Source organism: Equus asinus, chromosome 12 (genome assembly GCF_041296235.1).
Source record: "Equus asinus isolate D_3611 breed Donkey chromosome 12, EquAss-T2T_v2, whole genome shotgun sequence".
NCBI classification, from domain to species: domain Eukaryota; kingdom Metazoa; phylum Chordata; class Mammalia; order Perissodactyla; family Equidae; genus Equus; species Equus asinus.
The window spans coordinates 41,042,501-41,055,426 of record NC_091801.1 but is presented as its reverse complement, the minus strand read 5'-3'; the positions used below and the strand labels follow the sequence as shown (position 1 = coordinate 41,055,426).

General features: G+C 35.9%; 1 protein-coding gene across 1 annotated transcript in view; it reads right to left on the bottom strand.

Annotated features, from left to right (window-relative positions):
* The window catches only part of LOC123275588 (large ribosomal subunit protein uL15m-like), an 88,280-nt gene extending 82,026 nt beyond the window's left edge, over window positions 1-6,254 (bottom strand). The window contains exons 1-2 of the mRNA XM_070480897.1: window positions 6,106-6,254; window positions 3,875-3,938 (exon numbers count right to left, since the gene is read on the bottom strand). Coding sequence (XP_070336998.1) covers window positions 3,875-3,938; window positions 6,106-6,254 — 213 coding nt within the window. The remainder of the gene's footprint in view (window positions 1-3,874; window positions 3,939-6,105) is intronic.
* Window positions 6,255-12,926: the final 6,672 nt, after the last annotated feature.

The window sequence follows — 12,926 nt, the reverse complement described above, 5'->3', positions numbered from 1 at the left end:
GACCTTATTCATCTTATAACTGAAAATCTATACCTTTTTTACCAACCTCTCCCTATTTCTCCCAACACCCAGAACCTGGCTACCACTTTTCTGCTATTTCTATGAGTTTGATTTTTCTTTTTTTTCCCCCCCAGTTTCCACATATAAGTGATATCATATAGTATTTGTCTTTCTTTATCTGACTTATATCACTGACAGAAATAGTTTTGATTGAAAGTCTTTTCTGATATAACTGGGCTGTGGCATCAATCAAATTGCTTTAAATATAAATTATATCTAATATTAATACTGCATATTTTCATTTGATTATTTTTATGTAATATCATTACTCTTCGAGAACTTCAAAATCACCCAAAAGAAATAAATGCTACTTCTGATTCTTCAGAAAAAAGAAACGTATGCTGTTCATTTTGGTATGTATAATTTCACTTCTCTTTCTTGGTGTATATGTTCCGCTACACAGACAAACACCTATTTTTTCTCCTTGTCATTATTCAGGGCAAGTCCAAGTTTATTCTAGCCATTGCTTCTCCTCTACAACCTGTGAGCCTGCACAGGAAGCCAAAGGAAAATTGAAACTCTCTGAAGAGATCATCCAAAAGGAGAAAATTATCCCCTGTGGAGTTAGTCTCCCTAACTCAGGATGCTGCTGAAACAAACGGAAGACAAGAACAGTGAACCCCGTTGTACACTGAATTCTTAAAGCCACAGTACCTGAGAAGGTTTGCCTTATTAATTATGCACAATAAACACAAAATGTTTATTTATTAAAATTATATACAAATGCATAGTATTATCGAAGATCTGAAAAAATTTTCATAACTGAGACACTTTACAGAAATATGTTTGAGATATTAATACAAACTTTAAGGGGAAATAAAGAATTATCCTAAGTACAATTTTTTGTCATTATATCTTAAAACTACCCTAAAAATGCTTCCAGCATCATGCAAAGTTAAGACAGAATTCAATTAAATTAAAAGTATTTTTCGACAAAGATGTTCTAGGATATACAAACACACACACACGTATTTCAAACGGTTGTGACGAAGAGCAAATTTTACCTCCTCCAGTCACATGCGTGAAAACTTACTGAACTTGATTATAAGAAATACTAAACAAAATGTTTGGATGAGTAATAAAAGAGATGTTAGGGAGTATCACAAAAGGCACATTTCTGGCCGAGATACCACTACCTGGGGCAAATGTTACGTCAGATATTCTTAGCCTCCCCCTTAGCCAAAAAGTAAACAAAAATCTTCTCGAGATCAAAACCTAATTATTAACGACTTACTGGCCAAGAGCTAAGAAAAGCATCAAGTAGGGGAAAAAAGTGTATTCCTATAAGTTTAGCAAAAACAATGGAGTGAATCTTTAATATGATGCAGAAATTGTAGATTTTATTCCTCAGCTCTATAACATATAATATTTCAATCTGGGTTATAATTTCAAGTAATCACAAAAAGAATAAAAACAGTGAATAAAATGAAAAGTAGAACAGAAAAATGTTTTTTAAAAAGAGCACATGTAAGATTGGAAATACTAAGGCAGCTATACAGTTGAAGAAAAATCTGGCCAAAAACACTCTAAAGGAACACTGAAGTCATTCCAAAATCAATAATAAGAATGCAATAAATAAACGATCAAATTCCTAGAGTTTGGTTTGAAATTTTAGTTTCCTTTATTTTAGTAAATCACATTTAAAGTGTAATATAGGGTTATCCTTAATATTTTTAACATTGCAGGTAGTGTTTTGTGTCACTTTTCATTACTTATCAGTGGTTTACTGTTTAATATGCATTTATTGTATTTCCTCATAAATCCTAAATAAAAGTAGAAGCCAATGAAAAGAGAAATTTCACGTAAAAAGAGAGCCCACCTACAGCCATCTACTCTTATGTGAAAGCCAGTATCATCAGTGAAATAGAATGCAGTTTGATAATCATAAATTCTATTGGCAAATAAAGATTTACATTATTAGAAAGGCTACTTACTATGATTTATTAAAGGTTTTCCTATTTCTCTCATTAATATAGACATGACAATTAATATATAAGAAAGGGAAATTAAAATATAGAAAAAGGTTAGACTGTTTCCATTTTAATGTAGAAACATCTAAAAAATTTGCTGCACAAATAATATGATAGGACAGTGTGCTATAAATCTAAATTTATGCTTTGAAATTAAAATGAATAGCAATTAATGGTGAAAAAGTTTTGGAGTAATAATAAAATATACTGATTTGTAATGGATTCGATTTGGATATTTGAGACAGTAAAAGCTTAGGAAAAGGGTACGTGTTTACATCTAAATAGAGTGAGATGCCACTGCCTAAATTAATGATGCAAATTTGGAAAATAGCCCCAGGTTCAAAAGACCAATTATAAAATTCTTTTGTAAACAAATCCATATTCACATTTTTCATGAATAATTATAACTACTAGTATTTCTCCACTAATGTTCAATTTATAAAATGAAAAATATATTTCCAAATGAAATTTAAATAATACTTCAGTGTCTAATGATGGTAACTTACCTGCAAATAGTCTTAATAATGACAAAGATAAGAATACTCTACAGGAATAATTTTTATCTATATTGAGCAAATAAAAATCTAAATGGGAAAAAAGTTAAGTATTGTAAGCAATAAAATATTATGAGAAGATACCGGTAAGACCAATACAACCATATCTTCTTAGGAAATATGTGATCATCTTACAGAGGTTTTTATTCCTTGGAAGTCATATATACTCAAATTTATTCATCTTGTGAAAGAAGATATTCTCTTTGTTGTTTGGAGGTAGATAAGGTAAGCACTCAGTTCTTCCCGCACTATGCAACCAAAACGATCATTTTGAACTTAACTATCTGCTCAACAAGAAAACAAAGGTAAATGCTGTAAATTCTACATTTCATTCGCAGCCCCTACCTTGAAGTTTTTTGTACTCCTGGTCAAGGTTAACTCGTCTTTTGCTCACTAGTGAAAGCAGACCTAACCATACACACACAGAATGATAAAAGTGCCTTATGAACAGAAAATGCTCCAACTATTTACTTTTACTAATAATCAAACAATTAAAAAATTTTAAATAAAGATAAAATCACCCTTTTATCAAGGGCTTTAAGCATTTCAAAAGGAAATGTGATAGATCACTGGATTTAAATGTCCTGAGTATTAATTCACAGGACAGTGACAATATTCCTAGAAAACACAGTCTCCTTTTCACCACAATGCCTGACAGAAGTATAACATAGATGGGATCCAGCTGGCTCAAAGGCACTTCTAAACAGAAGTGATGCTATTGCAGAGAGAGAACTTGAATAGGGGACAAGTAACATGACCTCGACTATAGCAAAAGTATAATACAATTTCAAACCAAGGAAATCTGAAATACTTTGACATATTTTTATGTATACAAAGGCTTAAGACAGTGCTGTACAAAGACAAAACACTGTACTGATCAGTGAAACAAAACTCAAATCTCAACCTTTGTAGTCATACTATTAAAAGCCATAAATCATACTTCTAGGATTTTCTTTAAAAAAAAATCTTGGATATATACAAAGATTTAGGTATAAGCGTTTTCAGAGTAAAAACCTAAAAATAGCCTAAATGTTTAAACATTTAATAAAATGATTATTGTATCTCTATCTAACCAGAGGCCACGCAAGTATTAAAATTATATTACAGAAGAGAGGTTTTCAAACCAGGAAATTTGAAACTCTAAGGTATTTCAGCAATTATCCAACAATCGACTTTGCATTTAATATATTTTTAACGACTTAAAAAACTGAAAAAAAATCCATCGTGGCATGTACTATAAATAAATTTAACATACTGAAGACCTTCAGGGCATTGAAGCTCTTGCATTACCTCACTGAACACCATCTTGAGAGCACCAGGAGAAGTAAACCCTATAACCATCTCAAGTACTAACCTGAGATGAGCGTGAAAACAAGGCGGAGTGTATCAGCCAGGCTCTGGCCAGGTGATTTCAATGTGCTCCTCATCTCATATAAACCGCCATCCTACAAGGTTGGTACCAGTCACCCTTACTGACAAATGAGGAAGTGGCAGCTCCCAGAAGTTACACGATTTCAGTGAGGCCTGGGCGGCTCCTTCACAGGGAGCTGGGCTCTTGACTACATCCTGCTGCCCCCACTCCCACCAGAACCAAGACAGGAACTGGACAGGAAGGCTAATCCAACAACAACTGCTGCCAGTAACTCCGCCATGGGAAAATTTTTTGCTTATTAAAGTCTTATATGATATTCTTTAATGTTATAAGTAAATATTATAGATTTTAACTATGAAATTTGCTTATTAGTGGTAGATACACTTTTATTTATTTTATATATTGGGTTTGTGTATGATCTTCTTTGAAATAATAGTTCTGCTACTTAAAAATAACAATTTGAAAACCACAATTACATAAGATTAATGAAACAGAAAAGTAGTTACAATTTATGTGTAAAAAATAAAACTTAGAAGGAAAGAAACAAAAAGAGCCCCCAAAACAACAACTCAAACCTCACGCATAGAGTATAGACTGAAAGGATACAATCCCAACAGCTAAGAGCAATAATTAGGAAAATTTTTATAATTTTCTAATTGCTTTCCTGTGTTTTAAAGGGAAGGCAGCTACATAGTCTGACCTCTTTAATAAGGAAAAAGAGCACTCGATAATGTTTATTTTTTAAAGAACTCATATTAGCATCTTAAAATTTCTATACCTACCTCTAATCGGATCACCATTTTACCAAATTTCCAAGAAACGCCAACCTATTGTTAAACAAAGATAGAACTCACAAAACGTTGAATGAATGATTAATAAATGAAATATATCTGCAATATCTCTGTACTATTAGATGACCTTTAACATAAAACTTAATGCAATAATGAGGATAATAATAGAGATTATGGCAATATATTTACTGAATGCACAGGCTACATCCACAGGAATATGAAAATCTATTTTTTCAAAGAAGGCTTCAGGTTGAAGGTATATATTCCAATATTTAACAAAGGCAGGCTGTGTTGAAAGAACCACCCTCAATGTTTCCAGGTCATCATGAGTAACGGGGGCTGTGAGATCTTCAGCTCCAAGATGAAGAAGGCTCACACTCTGACTCAGGCCCCACAGTTCAGCTGATTAAGCTCCTAAAACAGATGTCATTAGGCTGCCTACAAACTCTGTGGTGTCTCCCAGACCACCTCATGAGCTCCGAACTCACTCTCACGGGCTCCAGGTGCAGCTTGATCTAGCTGCAACCTCCATTCCCCACCTTATTTTCCACTCTGCCCTCTCTACACATACCATGTCATGTAGTAAGACAAGATTATTTACTGTTGCCTGAGTATGTTTCATACCTACTTTTCTGCACCTATGCTTTGCTGCCTTTGCGAAGTAACGCTGCAGTCTGGCAGACATCATGCAGCCACTGTGGACCTCAGCAAGTGGACTGAACACACAGGATCTCTAACATGCCTTCAGCACAAAATGCTACATTGTACCGTGACCTCCTGCATCCTCGTACAACATACATGTGTCCTTGAAATTTACCCATCTTCTAATGCTCTCTCCTCGAGGAGGACTTCATTGTGGCGGAACTTATACCTTCTCTATGCACTCCCCTGGCCTCTTTATTTACCCACTGAAATGCACGTTAACATTATTTGTGAATATCACAAGGCAGTGATTATGCCACAACACCCTTAAAGGCAGGAAACATTTCTTACATTGTCTTCATTGCCTAAAGTGCTTCACTCGTAGTAGATGAGATGCCATATACACCGAATAACTGATCAAATGCAACTGTTCCTTACTTTGGCAACCAAGTAAAATCACTTGAAATTCAGGTGTACCAAAGGATTATAAAACCTAAATGTTAAGATTATAAAAAATGGAAAAGAACTTTACAACTTCCAAAACAGTCGCTAAAATTAGGTGGTAAAAGAACCTCCCAACCTAATAAATGAATCGTGCTTTAAATTGTGCTAATTCAGGTTGATCAGGAAAACTATTCTTTTATGGTGAATTTAACAGGATTTTAATCCGTCCTGGTGACCCACTTGATTCTCCGTGCTCAGTACTGAGCCATTACCTGTAGTCGCACCAGGGGCATCTGTAGGGCTTCTCGCCGGTGTGCACCCGTTTGTGCCGAGTCAGATGAGACTGGGTTGTGGAGGCAAAGTTACACTCATCACACTTGAAAGGTTTTTCTCCTGTAATATATCGAGAAGTGTTGTACATGAACAATTATAAAAATTGGAGATGAAGGGCTAAACCTGTTATTGACAATTTAAAAGAACCCTATTTCCATGAAATTTTAAGGATATAGTTCAATGAACCACACATATTTAGGACATTTGAATATTTACTCTCCAGTGAGAAAGTTAGAAGACACCATTGATTTTTATTTCTATATTGGGAAAGATGCAAGGTATCCATTACGTCATTCACAAGTAACTCACACAAACAGGATCTAAACTAAGGCTGTGATTCAGCACTGAATTTGGAGCATTCAACAAACTGTGCTACATTAGAACCATTATAAAAACCTCAGTGAGGTTACCACCACGGAAAAGCAAGTAACAGAGATATACCTTAAATATATAGTGTAAAACTTAGTAAATCTTAAATATGAAGAAAATAAAATAAAGCTATAAATTGATACCAATTAAAACCTGGTAGAAAGGAAATTACAGTTCACTAAGTTGAATAAAAGGTACAGAGGCCTCAAAGAAACATTTAAACTAATATTTAATAGCACTCTAAATTTCATCTCCCCTGTGTAGACATAATATCTCTCTACATAGATATATTACCCATGAGCTGGCTCAAGGGCCTGCGCAGGACTTGCAGCTGGTCCTCTGACTGACACCTGTCTCTCCTTTAACTACGCCTCCTTCACACACACATTCAAAGAAATCATCAAGTCTTAGCAGTTTTTAATTCCACTAGCTACAATGGCTGCAGAGCACCTGAAACTTGGCTATTTTATTTTAATTACTGTAAATTTAAATTTAAAAACTGATACTGGATTCACCTATTGAAAAAATGTTTAAGTCTGTTTGGAACAGCTTGGGAACGTGAATCCACTTTTTGAAGTGTAAATTTTATCTAATCTAAATATAGATCACGGGTTTCAGATGAAAGTTTAGCCTCCAAATTGAGATGTGTTAGAAGTGTAAAATAAACACCAAAATCCTAGAACAAAAATATCGCTAATAACGTTATATTGATTTCATGTTGAAACGATAATAATTTGGAATGTATTTGGTTAAACTACTTAAAAGAATACTTTCACCTGTTACTTTTTTATTTTTTTAATGCAGTTCCCAGGAAACTTAAAATGACACGCACGTAGCTCGCATTACATCTCTATTGGACAGTTATGAACTAAAGAAAATTTCAGCATCTCTTCCCCAAAAACAGTTATAATATACAGGGATACTCTTCTTGATAAACAATTTTCCCAAGAAATTTTACATATAGGACAGATTAATTTTACATATGTTCAATAAGTCTACCAATGTTTTGTAATAGTTTTATAAGTATACTGACATACAGAAAATGAAGGATGAAATATCTTGGTTTAAAATTAGATCAATTGAGCTAGCAACAAAATTATACCTGTCCTGAAAATTAGAACATTTAGAAATTTGTCCTACATTGTCAAAGCCTATTTATATGTCCTTAACCATAACTGCAGTAACATTTAACTGAATGCATACACATCTCATCTGATGGCATTTTATCTGTCACCACAGCCCAGGGTAGCAGTTAGAAGAAGCCAGATTGAAGTCTCAATCCAGGTTTTGCCACATTTCCCTCCCTACCTGTTGAGCCCCTGAGCAAGTGCAGGAGGGGAGCATCACCAAACAAGCGGGGCTAACTGCAAGGAGTAAGCCACCCCAAGTACTTTGCAGGGCGCTCAATAACCAGATGCTTTTATCATTATTACGACAGGACTGCGTAAACCCTGATAACTGCAAACTCCTCTCTCGCAAAGATAAAAGAAGTGAACACAAATGGCTCCCATCAAGACCTCACAACCAGTAAAAGACAAACCTATAGCACATATGAAACAATTCATGGTACACAGAGTCACTGAAGTTAACATAAAGATATCACTTGACACATCCTACCAGGGAACATTTGATTCACTCCTGTAAAAAGACGACCACATTCAAAGCAGAGTAAAAGTCTTAGAGTTGAGAGAGACTTTTGTCTCTTTTAGTCATCTATACTTAAAATAAATCCCTTCTACAACACCCCAATCAAGCAGTCACCGAGGGTCAGCCTGAATAACTCCTTGTTCTCAGTTTCAAAACTGCTGGTTAAGTGACTTAAATTGTTATAGACAACTCAATTGTACTGAATTGACATACGAAAACTCACTTTCATGATGATGGCAGGTTTTGATTTTGAGAGACAATATATGCTCTTCATATTACATAAGGCTATAGAAAATAGCTCATTCTCTTCAAATCTGACACAGGAATATTCTACATCATGGAAACATATAAACATCCACACATAAACACATCTGAAAACTTCCACATTCATTATAAGAACAGAATTGTTCATTAAATTCAATGGAGAGTATTTTAACTGTACACCAATGTCCAAGGGCAGCTCACATGGAAACAGAAACACAAAGTGAAGAACTCACCTGGATAAAAACACACGTATGATTTATTACTTCACTAACTTGACATATCTATCTAGACTGACCATACGAGGCAGAAAGAAAGTACCACCACAATCAAGATAATGAACACAACAATCACCTCCAAAGCTTTCTTCCTATCTTTTTTTCTCTCCTGATCATCCTCAAGCACACACTCACCTGCTTTCTGTCACTATATATTACTTAGGATTTTCCAGAAATATATACGCATGGAAACATACACTATGTACTCTCTTTTGTTTGGCCTCTTTCTCTCAGCATTATTTCGTGACAAATTCAAGTTGCTCCAGGTGTAAATATTTCATTTATTTTCACTGAGTAGTAAACTAGTATTCCATTATAGGACTGTAAGACAGTTTCTTTATCCATTCTTCCACTAAAGGGCATTTGAGTTGTTTTTATTTTGGGGTATTACAAATACAGCTGCTATGAATCTTCATGGGCAAGTCTCTGCTTAGACACACGTTTCCTCTTCTGTTGCATTAAGTATCTAGGAGTGGGATGGCTCAGTCATATGGCAGGTACATATTAATTTTGTAAGAAACTGCCAAATTGTTTTCCATTTTCCATTCCTACCAGCTGTGTATGAGAGTGCCTCTTGCACCAAATCATCACCAACACTTGCTGTGGGCAGTGCTTTAAACCTATATTTTCTCTAATGATGTGGAGGATCTTTTCATGTGCTTATTTGCCATACATTTCTATTCTTCGGTGAAGTGCTTGTTCAAATCTTTGACCCTTTTGTAATTGGTTGCTTGTGTTCTAAATCGTGTTTTGAGAGTTCTTTATATATTACAAATACAAATCCTTTATAAGATTTGTGATTTACACATATTCTTCCCAGTCTGTGGTTTGTCTTTTCATTCTCTTGTCTTTTGAAGAGGAAAAGTTATTCATTTATAAAGTTTTCAACTTATCAATTTATAATTTTTCAAGTTATGAGTTTTTTCATTTATGAATCTGGCTTTTGATGTGATAGCTAAGAAATCTTTGATAATCCATGGTCACAAAGATTTTTCTCCTAAATTTTCTTCTACAATTTATAGTTTTAAGTTTTATATTTAGATTATGATCATTTTGAGTTAATTTTTGAATACAGTATGATATACAAATCAAAGTTTATGGATAGCTAATTGTCTAGCACTATATATTAAAAAGACTAAACTGCCTTTGCACCTTTGTCAAAAATCAATTGACCATGTAAGTATGGGTATGTTCTGTAATCTCTATTCCATTCCATCGATATATTTGTCTATCTTGATGCCAACTCCAGAATGACTTGTTACTATAGCTTTATAGTCACGAAGTCAGGGAGAATAAGTCCTCAAGTTTGTTCATCTTTCTCAAAGTTCTTTGAGTATTTCAGATCAATGCATTTCCATATGAATTTAAAATCAGTTTGTCAGTTTCTTAAAAAAAAAAAGCCTGACAGGATTTGAAGTGATCAATGTGAAAGGAAATGAAATCTTAACAATATTGAGTCTTTGGATCCATGAACATGGTATACACTCTGCTCTAGGTCTCTTTAATCTCTCTTAGCAGTATCTGGACGTTTCCAGTGTGTTTTATCTCCCCAACCCCCCCTGTACATAGTTGTATATCTTAGTTGCAGGTCCTTCTAGTTGTGGGATGAGGGACACCGCCTCAACGTGGCCTGACGAGCGGTGCCATGTCCGCACCCAGGATCTGAACCCTGAGCCGCCGCAGCGGAGTGCGCGAACTTAACCACTCGGCCATGGAGCCAGCCCCTGCCCAATTTTTTAATTGGGTTGTTTAATTACTGAATTTTGGGATTTCTTTATGTGTTCTGAATATAAGTCATTTATCAAATATATATTTTCTCCCAGTCTGTGCACACGAACTTAACCACTATGCCACTGGGCTGTTCCCTGAACTGACTTTTATATCACAGTCAGCTCCCTGAAAAAGGGCTTTACCCCAAAAAGTTTTAGCATGATAGGCATCTCAATCCCTGGAACCCAGGAACTTCACAGTGACAATATCTCTTGGTAGGAACTGCTGAGGTGTTATGTGTAACAGTCTACATTTAAAATCATTCCCCTCAAAATGTTCAAATCATTGCTACATTGTCTTCTAATTCCCACCTTGCTGTTGAGAAGTCTAGTATCATTTTGATTTCTTTTGCTTGTCATTTTTTTCCCTTTTGAAACCTTATAAGATCACTTTATATCTGGTGGAAACATCTACTGAAGGCTGAGGAAAGGGAAGGTGACAAACTGTCTTTTTTCATGACAAGTCTGATTGCACTATTTGGCCTTTTGAACTTTTTATTAAACATTGTAAAGTAGCTAGATTATGCAAGAGCTGAAAATGGCATTGAGGCCCACCTGCTCTCCCCTCAGAGGTGGCCTTCTCCTTAGCACATTTGTTATGCCTCTGTTATGGCCTCTCATATTGTGTTTTAAAAATGTATAAATGTTTAAAATTTTAAAAATTTATTGAAGATATTTAGAATATCAAAGAAAGAATCTGCAACAAATTTGGAAAACATTGATATTATCGTCTGGGAACTTAAATCATGGTGGTAGCTAGGCGACTCTGTCATTTTCTGTATGTTTGAGATGTTCACACTTTGTAAAATAAACACAAATGCTGAGGAAAGAGAGAAGACCACAGAGGAGGAGAATCGGGAGCCCTAGGCGGCCTGAATGACCCCTGCTGCTGTCACATGCAGATCTCGCGTTCTGACTCAGAGTCCGGTGACATGAGGGAAAGACTGAAACTCTTAGTCACCAGCTCAGTTCATCCCGTCGGTCCAGAATTATTTATACAACATTACTGTGTGCCAGACACTTTTATGGGCCTTAAAGATATGAGGTGAGCCAAACACCATCGTACTTACTGTGTGTTGTTGTGTTTACCCTTTCAGGTTGTAATCTTTACATGATTGTCACTTACTCATCTTTGTACATCCTTCAACTGACCTCCTATAAAATTCACTTCACAATAAAAAAGGTGACTAGCAAGTTTTTGCCCAACAGACCTCTTTTTAATGTCTTAAATTCAGTTAAGCAAGAAGTTTCTCATGGAAGACCACCACGTGGGGATAGAAAAGCATTTATAATGTTTAATCCAGCCTCTTGTAGGTCCCAGGGCGTCCCCTTGCCCCTGGGAAGCTGGATGGCCATCCCCAGATGAGGGGGTGGCAGGCACTAGAGTCACGGTCGTGTGGGCCGTCCGGGCCTGCGCCCCCACCTCGGCACTCTGTCCATGCATCTGCTCTCACCCAGGCCTCCCTGCTCCTCTGTGTCTCCATTTGCCACCTGCCTTAATGTCGAAGTTAAAGCCACCTCGGGGAAGCCTTCTGTAATCTGCCCTGCCCCATTCATTGCCTCTTCTTTTAAACTTATGGTGACGTTTTACACTTTCTTTTCTGGCATTGAGGTTATTTTTGTGAGTGATTTTTCTCCTTTAGTAGCCAGTGATTTTCTTGAGAGCCACATCTGACTCTTTTTCCTTTGTGTCCATTGTCTAGAACAGTGTTTTTCGTGTAGTGGGTGTTCAGGTTTTTCTAAAGTACATTCAGAACACACAGATACCTTTCCTTCTTGGGTCCATAGGGCAGAGCAGAACTACACATTTTAGCTCAGGTTCTGTCCTGGAGATGCCCCTGGATGGGCTTCCTGAAGGCCCCAGGGAGAGCTGGCTCCCTTGGGTGGATGTCCTCCTTACTGACTTGTTCATAAAGGCAAACATTTTACGATATTTGAGACTTGGAATTTGTGTAGTTCCAGGAAACACCCCACTGATGAGCAGGTCTAAATCTTTATAAGGACTTTGCATTGGTAACGTCTCAGGTTCTTTTCAAAGTACCAGTACGTGAACTTATTTTCACGAAGCCAATTGTAAAACATGTGAGGTTTTCTGAAAGTCAAGCAGTGGCCTTAGTTCTTTGTTATCTGGCTTTTGTCGTTTCATGACAGGCACTAAGCTCCAGTTTAACATTTTTATTACGTATGAATAATAGAGTACATATATTGAGGTTTCATAGATGTAATTTTGTTAAATGTACATCATGGTAGATTTAAAAATGTGGGATTTATTTTGTCATTCATAAAGTTGTAATACAGTCTGGAGAAACTATTTGTTAAAAGATAGCATCTACTTAACCTCCTTATTTATTTCTTGTAGGAGAAGTTTAGATCTCCAATAAATACATGAAGAAATAAGTAGATAGGGGAATTTATCTTGGAAATAAGATCCCTGTC